Source organism: Panulirus ornatus, chromosome 4, assembly GCF_036320965.1.
Source record: "Panulirus ornatus isolate Po-2019 chromosome 4, ASM3632096v1, whole genome shotgun sequence".
Classification (NCBI taxonomy): domain Eukaryota; kingdom Metazoa; phylum Arthropoda; class Malacostraca; order Decapoda; family Palinuridae; genus Panulirus; species Panulirus ornatus.
This window is the reverse complement of record NC_092227.1, coordinates 91,327,402-91,340,282: the sequence shown is the minus strand read 5'-3', so window position 1 is coordinate 91,340,282 and position 12,881 is coordinate 91,327,402. Positions and strand designations below refer to the sequence as shown.

General features: G+C 39.9%; 1 protein-coding gene across 1 annotated transcript in view; it reads right to left on the bottom strand.

Annotated features, from left to right (window-relative positions):
- Positions 1-1,487: 1,487 nt before the first annotated feature.
- Arpc4 (Actin-related protein 2/3 complex, subunit 4) overlaps positions 1,488-12,881 on the bottom strand; it is a 47,386-nt gene continuing 35,992 nt past the window's right edge. The window contains exons 4-5 of the mRNA XM_071657431.1: positions 7,905-8,075; positions 1,488-2,861 (exon numbers count right to left, since the gene is read on the bottom strand). Coding sequence (XP_071513532.1) covers positions 2,856-2,861; positions 7,905-8,075 — 177 coding nt within the window. The 3' untranslated portion in view covers positions 1,488-2,855. The remainder of the gene's footprint in view (positions 2,862-7,904; positions 8,076-12,881) is intronic.

The window sequence follows — 12,881 nt, the reverse complement described above, 5'->3', positions numbered from 1 at the left end:
TCCCTTGCACACACATTCCACAAATTCTTCCCCCATTTCTCTCCCTCCAGCACTCTTCCACTCAATTTCCCCATATTACAAGTGGTCTTTCTCTCATAATAACCCCTTTAATCTCTATCATACACTCGCCTTTGAAGCTTCCCAACTTGCATTCTTTCCACATGCCCAAACCACCTCAAAAGTATTACATTTCACCCACTATATTACTCCACCATTCATTCTCTGCAATATCAAATCTCTCATACACCCTTCTCATTACTCTCTTCATTCCATCTAGTCATACTACATGCTCCTCTCAAATAACTCTCTTTTTTAAATAACACAACAGTAAACAATAAGAGTAATTTTATGATTTTCAGTCATCAATCACTTTATAATGAAAGCAATGCAAAATAATCTCTTCTTCATCTCTCATACCCACTGTTCAAAATAAATTTTGATCTACAGAACAACAGAACCACATCCTAGTATTTACACTATCTTTTCTTTCTTTTAAACTTTTAAACTATTCGCCAATTCCCGCGTTAGCGAGGTAGCGTTAAGAACAGAGGACTGGGCCTTTTCTGGAATATCCTCACCTGGCCCCCTCTGTTCCTTCCTTTTTTTTTTTTTTTTTTTTTTTTTTTTACACTATCAATATCAACTTTTTCAAAGGCACCAGCAGTTGGTTCGGGTTTGCGAGCCAAAGTAAGTTTAGCCATTTAAGTATGGGATATCTATGTTTTATTATATGTTGTTTCATGGTATATGACATGTTTTAATGTTTTCAAGTCAGGTAGTTCTCACTTAAACAGCACATTAAGATTAATATTCAAATGTAGACCTGACATTCCTTGAAAAGCAACCATAAGAATGTACAAGATGATTCTAAACAATTTTCCCATGGCTTGAGGGACAGAAACTTAAGATTCAGCTTTGTCATCACTATAAATGGCATTATGACCAAAAAATCTTACAAGATCTTTAGTTTCTTACTAATGGCAATGAATTATTGAAATGAAAATAATACATTCTTTCAAATATATTACTAATGCAAGACCTTCAAGTCGTTCTAAGAATGTATGACAAATCTTGAATACTTCTACAGCAAAACTCCATTCTAATGGACTTCAATGTATCAGAATCTGGCTCCAAGTGGACCCAATGATCCCTACTGGACAAGTAAGGGATCTACCACACATTTCTTTTGAAGTCCATTACACTCCAAATTTAGTCCAGCAAGGTACAGACCCATTGGAGTGGGTTTGGGATGTAACAGAATAGTCCAAGAGCTCCCGACCTTGGTCAGGAATGCTGGGCATCAGAACACGTGACAGACTATTGTGCATTATGTGATGCACCTCCTCTCTATTTGACTAATATGCCATGCTCTTTCCACACACATACATGTAGTTTTACACTAATTCAAAATAGTTTATTGGTGCAATGCTACTTTTTGTCCCTTTACGCCTGCAAAGATAATTCAAAAAGAAATTTCAAGACAAAACAAGACTTAGCATGTTTACTGTTCGTCAGTCTACAATATATATGCACTATGTCAATCATAAACAAACTTGATACCTGTGTCCTCATGTTACAGCAGTGTTTTTGTGGTGCAAATGCGTCTTTTCATAAACCATAGCAGGTGAATGCATTACTAGTGCTTCACATGCTATGATTTCCAGGAAACACCTCAGCATTATTGAGAGCTGAAAATAATTTAGCATCATGAGCATGGGAGAGTAGCTTACGCCTCATGCATTCCCCATCCCTGATCAAGAGGTGATTCAAGTGCCCCTGAATCACTTCCATCAGATTCAAAGTAATCTTTGCTACTGCCTAAATATCTCCAGCTTCAAAGGGGTGACTTGTAACATCACAGAAGGAACAAGGTAAGTTTCCATTATACTAACTGATATTTCATTTACTAATGTTCCCTGGAAAAATACATGATGTAATGGAATTCAGCTTTTGACAGACTGTCCCCAAATTATTCTCATAGAACACACACAGTTTTATGGTATGTATTGCAACATGTTGCTCCATAATCTGTCACTATACAAGGGCCTTGCATATACATATAGCCGCAAGTCTAAGCTCCATATGGGAGCAGGGTAAAGTGTGCTTACTTGTTTTATCTTTAACCTTATAGAAAAGCCTTTTCCATGAATTCACATGATTTGGTAACAGGCCTGAAAATATAAGTGATGATTTGTGCCTGATTCCCATGATTAACACAACTTGGATTCTAAAAAATTCAAATGAATAGTTGCTATATAAATATATATGTAATTGCAATGCATCAAAAATCAAACTGATAAACATTTAATTAAGATATTATTAAAGAGCATCAGATAAAAAGACAAACAAACACAACAATCTCAATCTTGCTCAACTCTGTTTTCCTATAACTTGTACATTATGTATAAAAGTATATCATCCATCATATACATAGCTACAATAAACAGAGTCAAATCATTTTTTTTCTAAAGTCCTCAAAACTGTGGAATGGTTTGTACATCAGGTAAACCATTAGGTGAACCCTTTCAAATTCTCATAAGTAATAAATCCCTTTACAAACATAAGTTCTGAAGGGCATGTATTTCTATGAAAGGAACTTTGCATAACTTGTGCAACTACAATGACTAAAACATGCTCAATCCTATGAAAACTGTCATTCTTATGTCATACATGGAAAAACCATGGTAAATTGTCCTTATTACACCAAACACAGACACCAAGTCCATAAAATTAGTCTTTCAAACTATGTATGAGATCCTGGGTGATGGAAGAGATGTAGGAGGTTGTATGCCTCGTACCCTGGGAATTCCTGATTGCCTGATTCGCTGCTGCACCACAAACATTCTCATTACCATTCAGAACTGGAAAGATGAGATAATTTCACTTTGTTAATAAAAATAACGATCATATTACAGTTTTAAAGCAACAAGAATAAATTTACTTGTACTACAGATAACTTGAACCGAAGTCTAATGCTTACACCAACTAAAATTCAAGTTTAAAGGAAAAATAATATCCTTGGTATAAGTCCTGGTTGATGATGGGGGAAAAATATATATCATATATTCAACTATTATAACTGATCGCTGTTTCCCATGTCAGTGAGGTAGTGCCAGGAAACTGACGAAGAATGGCCCATCCACTTATATACACATATATATACATAAACGCCCACATACGCAAATATACATACATATACATAGAGACATACACAAACGCAAACATTAAATACATACACATGTAGGTATTCATACTTGCTTACCTTCATCCATTCACACTTAGTATCTAGCTGTCATGTGTAATGCAACGAAACCACAGCTCCCTATCAACATCCTGGCCCCACATGCCTTTCCATGATTTACTCCAGATGCTTCACATGCCCTGGTTCAGTCCACTGACAGCATGTCGACCCCAGTATACTACATCGTTCCAATTCACTCTTACCCTGCTCAACCTTAAAGCTGAAGGAGAGCCATAAAAGGGATCTAGGGGATATAATCATAAAAAGTATCACTGGGAGATATAATTATAACAAGCATCACTGGGGTTATATTCATAAAAAAAAAAACACTGGGATTATAATTACTACATTTATCACTGTTTTTAAATCTTCTCTTCACAGTTTGATGCTTGTTCTCACAAAAATATTCAGGTCACCAACCAACTAAAAATTCATATAAAAATCAGGCAATAAGAATGGCCATTAATACGACAAATCAAAGATGACATGAAAATTTTCACTCTGAAACACCTTTAGAAAAATAGGAAAAACAAAACAAAAAAAAGGGAGAACAATGTCAATAGCCCTTTTATATTTTTATACCATGGCAAACAATCCTAAATAATTACATAAGGCTCCATGTCATAACCTGTGCTAACTATCTGACAGGATGAAGTCTAAGGGTCTAAGCATTAAAAATCTCATGTCATACGAAAAGAAGACAAAAGCATATACAAATCTTTGAATTCATCACAGTACATGGTAAATGCTATGCTTTCTGCTGTCACCAACAAAACCACTACAAATCATCAACCATGATAAAATTCTACCTTTCTGTGAAGCAAGAAATCCTGCACATAATATAATGTAACATGCAACATGGTTAGGTCCACTCCCGATAAAATAAAACTGTAGTCACTTAAATTCCATCAAATATGTTCACCAAATCTGCCTTAAACATTAAATCATTTATATCAACAATCCACTACACACTGGACCCATGAAGCAGGAAGTATACAACAACTAATTTCTAGCCATTATAGCTATGGATTTAATTTTTTTTTTTTTCTTTTTTGCCGCTGTCTCCCGCGTTTGCTAGGTAGCGCAAGGAAACAGACGAAAGAAATGGCCCAACCCACCCCCATACACATGTATATACATACGTCCACACACGCAAATATACATACCTACACAGCTTTCCATGGTTTACCCCAGACGCTTCACATGCCTTGATTCAATCCACTGACAGCACGTCAACCCCGGTATACCACATCGATCCAATTCACTCTAGTCCTTGCCCGCCTTTCACCCTCCTGCATGTTCAGGCCCCGATCACACAAAATCTTTTTCACTCCATCTTTCCACCTCCAATTTGGTCTCCCTCCTCTCCTCGTTCCCTCCACCTCCGACACATATATCCTCTTGGTCAATCTTTCCTCACTCATTCTCTCCATGTGCCCAAACCATTTCAAAACACCCTCTTCTGCTCTCTCAACCACGCTCTTTTTATTTCCACACATCTCTCTTACCCTTATGTTACTTACTCGATCAAACCACCTCACACCACACATTGTCCTCAAACATCTCATTTCCAGCACATCCATCCTCCTGCGCACAACTCTATCCATAGCCCACACCTCGCAACCATACAACATTGTTGGAACCACTATTCCTTCAAACATACCCATTTTTGCTTTCCGAGATAATGTTCTCGACTTCCACACATTCTTCAAGGCTCCCAGAATTTTCGCCCCCTCCCCCACCCTATGATCCACTTCCGCTTCCATGGTTCCATCCGCGGCCAGATCCACTCCCAGATATCAAAAACACTTCACTTCCTCCAGTTTTTCTCCATTCAAACTCACCTCCCAATTGATTTGACCCTCAACCCTACTGTACCTAATAACCTTGCTCTTATTCACATTAACTCTTAACTTTCTTCTTTCACACACTTTACCAAACTCAGTCACCAGCTTCTGCAGTTTCTCACATGAATCAGCCACCAGTGCTGTATCATCAGCGAACAACAACTGACTCACTTCCCAAGCTCTCTCATCCCCAACAGACTTCATACTTGCCCCTCTTTCCAAAACTCTTGCATTCACCTCCCTAACAACCCCATCCATAAACAAATTAAACAACCATGGAGACATCACACACCCCTGCCGCAAACAAACATTCACTGAGAACCAATCACTTTCCTCTCTTCCTACACATACACATGCCTTACATCCTCGATAAAAACTTTTCACTGCTTCTAACAACTTGCCTCCCACACCATATATTCTTAATACCTTCCACAGAGCATCTCTATCAACTCTATCATATGCCTTCTCCAGATCCATAAATGCTACATACAAATCCATTTGCTTTTCTAAGTATTTCTCACATACATTCTTCAAAGCAAACTCCTGATCCACACATCCTCTACCACTTCTGAAACCACACTGCTCTTCCCCAATCTGATGCTCTGTACATGCCTTCACCCTCTCAATCAATACCCTCCCATATAATTTACCAGGAATACTCAACAAACTTATACCTCTGTAATTTGAGCACTCACTCTTATCCCCTTTGCCTTTGTACAATGGCACTATGCACGCATTCCGCCAATCCTCAGGCACCTCACCATGAGTCATACATACATTAAATAACCTTACCAACCAGTCAACAATACAGTCACCCCCTTTTTTAATAAATTCCACTGCAATACCATCCAAACCTGCTGCTGCCTTGCCGGCTTTCATCTTCTGCAAAGCTTTTACTACCTCTTCTCTGTTTACCAAATCATTTTCCCTAACCCTCTCACTTTGCACACCACCTCGACCAAAACACCCTATATCTGCCACTCTATCATCAAACACATTCAACAAACCTTCAAAATACTCACTCCATCTCCTTCTCACATCACCACTACTTGTTATCACCTCCCCATTTGCGCCCTTCACTGAAGTTCCCATTTGCTCCCTTGTCTTACGCACTTTATTTACCTCCTTCCGGAACATCTTTTTATTCTCCCTAAAATTTAATGATACTCTCTCACCCCAACTCTCATTTGCCCTTTTTTTCACCTCTTGCACCTTTCTCTTGACCTCCTGTCTCTTTCTCTTATACATCTCCCACTCAATTGCATTTTTTCCCTGCAAAAATCGTCCAAATGCCTCTCTCTTCTCTTTCACTAATACTCTTACTTCTTCATCCCACCACTCACTACCCTTTCTAATCAACCCACCTCCCACTCTTCTCATGCCACAAGCATCTTTTGCGCAATCCATCACTGATTCCCTAAATACATCCCATTCCTCCCCCACTCCCCTTACTTCCATTGTTCTCACCTTTTTCCATTCTGTACTCAGTCTCTCCTGGTACTTCCTCACACAAGTCTCCTTCCCAAGCTCACTTACTCTCACCACCCTCTTCACCCCAACATTCACTCTTCTTTTCTGAAAACCCATACAAATCTTCACCTTAGCCTCCACAAGATAATGATCAGACATCCCTCCAGTTGCACCTCTCAGCACATTAACCTCCAAAAGTCTCTCTTTCGCGCGCCTGTCAATTAACACGTAATCCAATAACGCTCTCTGGCCATCTCTCCTACTTACATAAGTATACTTATGTATATCTCGCTTTTTAAACCAGGTATTCCCAATCATCAGTTCTTTTTCAGCACATAAATCTACAAGCTCTTCACCATTTCCATTTACAACACTGAACACCCCATGTATACCAATTATTCCCTCAACTGCCACATTACTCACCTTTGCATTCAAATCACCCATCACTATAACCCGGTCTCGTGCATCAAAACCACTAACACACTCATTCAGCTGCTCCCAAAACACTTGCCTCTCATGATCTTTCTTCTCATGCCCAGGTGCATATGCACCAACAATCACCCATCTCTCTCCATCAACTTTCAGTTTTACCCATATTAATCGAGAATTTACTTTCTTACATTCTATCACATACTCCCACAATTCCTGTTTCAGGAGTACTGCTACTCCTTCCCTTGCTCTTATCCTCTCACCAACCCCTGACTTTACTCCCAAGACATTCCCAAACCACTCTTCCCCTTTACCCTTGAGCTTCATTTCACTCTGAGCCAAAACATCCAGGTTCCTTTCCTCAAACATACTACCTATCTCTCCTTTTTTCACATCTTGGTTACATCCACACACATTTAGGCACCCCAATCTGAGCCTTCGAGGAGGATGAGCACTCCCCGCGTGACTCCTTCTTCTGTTTCCCATTTTAGAAAGTTAAAAAAATACAAGGAGGGGAGGATTTCTGGCCCCCCGCTCCCGTCCCCTCTAGTCGCTTTCTACGACACGCGAGGAATGCGTGGGAAGTATTCTTTCACCCCTATCCCCAGGGATAATATATATATATATATATATATATATATATATATATATATATATATATATATACACATACACACACATACACATACATACGCACACACACACACACACACACACATACATATATATACATATGAAAAAATGTAAGAAACAATTTAGAAAACTGAAACTTCTAGCTTGAAATGAAATGAAAAAATGAATGTCACATAATGGTTCAACCTCTGGCTATGGAAAAAGGAAATGTATAATTTATTTACACAAACGTCAATAGTCAATGGATTCAATGGGTACATAAATACAAAAATAAAGATACTCACCCTCTTCAAGTACTCCATGGCACATTCTCTAGCTCGGGCATTAACTGCTAATTTCATCTCCGATATTTCCTTGTCTATTTCTTCCATGAAGTGAATGACGAAATCTACTAGCTTGTGTTTGAACATTTGCTCCGTGTGGAAGTTTGTGATGAGAAAAGATATGTCGTAACCCTGTTAAATATAATAAGAACTATCAGAGAGCATTAAAACTCCAGACACTGCTCCCTTGTATGTGACAGTTCTAAGCCATACATAAATCAAATTATGAGCTAGGTCAAAGTAAAATAAAGTCTAAATTTACAGCTTACTCTTAATGATAACTGAGATGGCATAAGTAAATGGATGCCCTAATCATGACCAACTTTATATATGTTACATGTACATATATTTTTCTTTTGTCAGACTTGTTCACCATTTCTTGTGTCAGCAAGAAAAGGCCAGGGAAAGATGAAGAAAGGCTGCATTAGCTCACATCCTTACTCTAGCTGCCATGTGTACCGCACTGAAACCAGAGCCTCCTAACCACAACCAGCCCCAAAGACATTTCTGTGGTTTTCTCATGATGCTTCATAAGCCTTGATTCAATTCATTGACAGCATATAGCCCCCAGTACGCCACATCACTCTAATTCACTCTATCTTGTGCATGCCCTTCACACTCTTCCATATTCAGGCCCTGACCACTTAGAATTTTTTCAAGCTACCTTCTATCCCTAGTTTGATATCCTCCTTCTCCTTGTCTCCTCCACTTCTGACACGTATAATCTTTTAATCAACTTCTCACTTGTTCTGTCCAAATGTTCAAACCATTTCAGCACATCATCTTAAGTTCTCTCAACCACACTCTTTTTATTACCACTCTTCTCTTATCCTTTTAAAACTCACTTAATCAAATCACCTAACACCACTCACTGTCTTTAAGCATTTCATTTCCAACAAATGTAACCTCCTCTGCACATCCTTATCCATAGCCAATGCCTTGCATCCATACAACATTGGGACTATTCTATCTTCAAACATACCCATTATTGCCCTCACAGATAATAACACCTCTTTCCACATACTTCTTGATGCTCCCAAAACCTACATCTCCTAACCCATCCAACAACTCACTTTCAGTTTCATGGTTCTATTTCTTGCCATGTCCACTCCCTGGTAACTGAACCACTTCACTTCTACCAAATCATCTCCATTCAAACTTACAACCCAACTAACCTGTCCATCTCTCTGTTCACCAAACCATTCTCCCTAACCCTCTCACTTCACACATCACCCCGACCAAAACACCCTATATCTGCCACTCTATAATCAAACACATGCTATTTCATGTATGGCGGGGTGGCGATAGGAATGGATGAAAGCACCAAGTATGAATATGTACATGAGTACATATGTATATGTCTGTGTAGGTATATGTGTTTATTTATATCATTTATATTCATTTATCATACTTCGTATTTAACTTTCTAAAAGGAGAAACAGAAGGAATCACGCGGGGAGTGCTCATCCTCCTCATAGGCTCAGATTGGGGTGTCAAAATATGTGTGGATGTAACCAAGATGAGAAAAAAAAGGAGAGATAGGTAGTATGTTTGAGGAAAGGAACCTGGATGTTTTGGCTCTAAGTGAAACGATGCTCAAGGGTAAAGGGGAATAGTGGTTTGGGAATGTTTTGGGAGTAAAGTCAGAGGTTAGTGAGAGGACAAAAGCAAGGGAAGGGGTAGCATTACTGGTGGGAGTATGTGATAAAGTGTAAGAAAGTAAACTCTAGATTGATAAGGGTAAAACTGAAAGAGGATGGAGGGAGATGGGTGATTATTGGTGCATATGCACTTGAGCATAAGGAAGATCATGAGAGGCGAGTGTTTTGGGAGCAGCTGAGTGAGTGTGTTAGTAGTTTTGATGAACGAGACCGGGTTATAGTGATGGGTGATTTCAATGCAAAGGTGAATAATGTGGCAGTTGAGGCAATAATTGGTGTACATGGGGTGTTTAGTGTTCTAAACGGAAATGATGAAGAGCTTGTCGATTCATGTGCTGAAAAAGGACTGGTGATTTGAAATACCTGGTTTAAAGAGAGAGAGATATACAGAAGTATACGTATGTAAGTAGGAGAGATGGCCAGAGAGCATTATTGGATTACGTGTTAATTGACAGGCGCACGAAAGAGAGACTTTTGGATGTTAATGTGCTGAAAGGTGCAACTGGAGGGATGTCTGATCATTATCTTGTGGAAGCAAAGGTGAAGATTTGTAGGTTTTCAGAAAAGAGAGAATGTTGGGGTGAAGAGAGTGGTGAGAGTAGTGAGCTTGGGAAGGAGACTTGTGTGAGAATGTACCAGGAGAGGCTGAGTACAGAATGGAGAAAGGTAAGAAGAAAGGACATAAGGGGAGTGGGGGAGGAATGGGATGTATTTAGGGAAGCAGTGATGGCTTGCGCGAAAGATGCTTGTGGCATGAGAAGCATGAGAGGTGGGCAGATTAGAAAGGGTAGTGAGTGGTGGGATGAAGAAGTAAGATTATAAGGGAAAGAGAAGAAAGAGGCATTTGGATGTTTTTTGCAGGGAAATAATGCAAATGACTGGGAGATGTATAAAAGAAAGAGACAGGAGGTCAAGAGAGAGGTGCAAGAGGTGAAAAAGAGGGCAAATGAGAGTTGGGATGAGAGAGTATCTTTAAATTTTAGGGAGAATATAAAGAATGTTTTGGAAGGAGGTAGGTAAAGTGCGTAAGACAAGGGAGCAAATGGGAACTTCAGTGAAGGGGGCTAATGGGGAGGTGATAACAAGTAGTGGTGATGTGAGAAGATGGAGTGAGTATTTTGAAGGTTTGTTGAATGTGTTTGATGATAGAGTGGCAGATATAGGGTGTTTTGGTCGAGGTGGTGTGCAAAGTGAGAGGGTTAGGAAGAATGACTTGGTAAACAGAAAAGAGGTAGTAAAAGCTTTGCGGAGGATGAAAGCCGGCAAGGCAGTGTATTTGGATGGTATTGCAGTGGAATTTATCAAAAAAGGGGGCGACTGTATTGTTGACTGGTTGGTAAGGTTAATTAATGCGTGTATGATGCATGGTGAGGTGCCTGAGGATTGGCAGAATGCTTGCATAGTGCCACTGTACAAAGGCAAAGGGGATATAAGTGAGTGCTCAAATTACAGAGGTATAAGTTTGTTGAGTATTCCTGGGAAATTATATGGGAGGGTATTGATTGAGAGGGTAAAGGCATGTACAGAGCATCAGATTGGGGAAGAGCAGTGTGGTTTCAGAAGTGGTATAGGATGTGTGGATCAGGTGTTTGCTTTGAGGAATGTACGTGAGAAATACTTAGAAAAACAAATGGATTTGTATGGAGTATTTGTGAATCTGGAGAAGGCATATGATAGAGTTGATAGAGATGCTCTGTGGAAGGTATTAAGAATATATGGTGCGGGAGGCAAGTTGTTAGAAGCAGTGAAAAGTTTTTATCGAGGATGTAAGACATGTGTACGTGTAGGAAGAGAGGAAAGTGATTGGTTCTCAGTGAATGTTGGTTTGCGGCAGGGGTGTGTGATGTCTCCATGGTTGTTTAATTTGTTTATGGATGGGGTTGTTAGGGAGGTGAATGCAAGAGTTTTGGAAAGAGGGGCAAGTATGAAGTCTGTTGTGGATGAGAGAGCTTGGGAAGTGAGTCAGTTGTTGTTTGCTGATGATACAGCACTAGTGGCTGATTCGGATGAGATACTGAGTTTGGTAAAGTGTGTGAAAGAAGAAAGTTGAGAGTAAATGTAAATAAGAGCAAGGTTATTAGGTACAGTAGGGTTGAGGGACAAGTCAATTGGGAGGTAAGTTTGAATGGAGAAAAACTGGAGGAAGTGAAGTGTTTTAGATATCTGGGAGTGGATTTGGCAGCGGATGGAACCATGGAAGCAGAAGTGAATCACAGGGTGGGGGAGGGGGGCGAAAGTTCTGGGAGCGTTGGAAAATGTTTGGAAGTCGAGAACATTATCTCAGAAAGCAAAAATGGGTATGTTTGAAGGAATAGAGGTTCCAACAATGTTATATGGTTGCGAGGCATGGGCTAAAGGTTTGATTGAGTAAGTAATGAAAGGGTAAGGGAGATGTGTGGTAATAAAAAGAGTGTGGTCGAGAGAGCAGAAGAGGGTGTTTTGAAATGGTTTGGTCACATGGAGAGAATGAGTGAGGAAAGATTGACAAAGAGGATATATGTGTCAGAGGTGGAGGGAACGAAGAGAAGTGGGAGACCAAATTGGAGGTGGAAAGATGGAGTGAAAAAGATTTTGAGTGATCGGGGCCTGAACATGCAGGAGGGTGAAAGGCGTGCAAGGAATAGAGTGAATTGGAACGATGTGGTATACCGTGGCCTGGATGTGGAAAGGGAGCTGTGGTTTCGGTGCATTATACATGACAGCTAGGGACTGCATGTGAACGAATGTGGCCTTTGTTGTCCTTTCATAGCGCTACATTGTGTGCGTATATGGGGAGGGGGATGTCATTTCATGTGTGGGTTGGGTGATTTGGGCCATTCTTTCGTCTGTTTGCTTGTCCTACCTTGCTAACCTGGGAGAAAGCAACAAAGTATAATTTTTATTCATTTTATATATTTTATTTTACTTTGTCACTGTCTCCTGCGTTAGCGAGGTAGCGCAAGGAAACAGACAAAAGAATGGCCCAACCCACCCACATACACGTCCACACTCGCAAATATACATACCTATACATCTCAATGTATACATATATAAACACACACAGACATATACATAAATACACATGTACGTAATTCATACTGTCTGCCTTTATTCATTCCCATCGCCACCCCACTACACACGAAATAACAACCCCCTTCCCCCACATGTGCATGAGGTTGCGCTAGGAAAAGACAACAAAGGCCACATTTGTTCACACTCAGTCTCTACCTGTCATGTAATAATGCACCAAAACCACAGCTCCCTTTCCACATCCAGGCCCCACAGAACTTTCCATGGT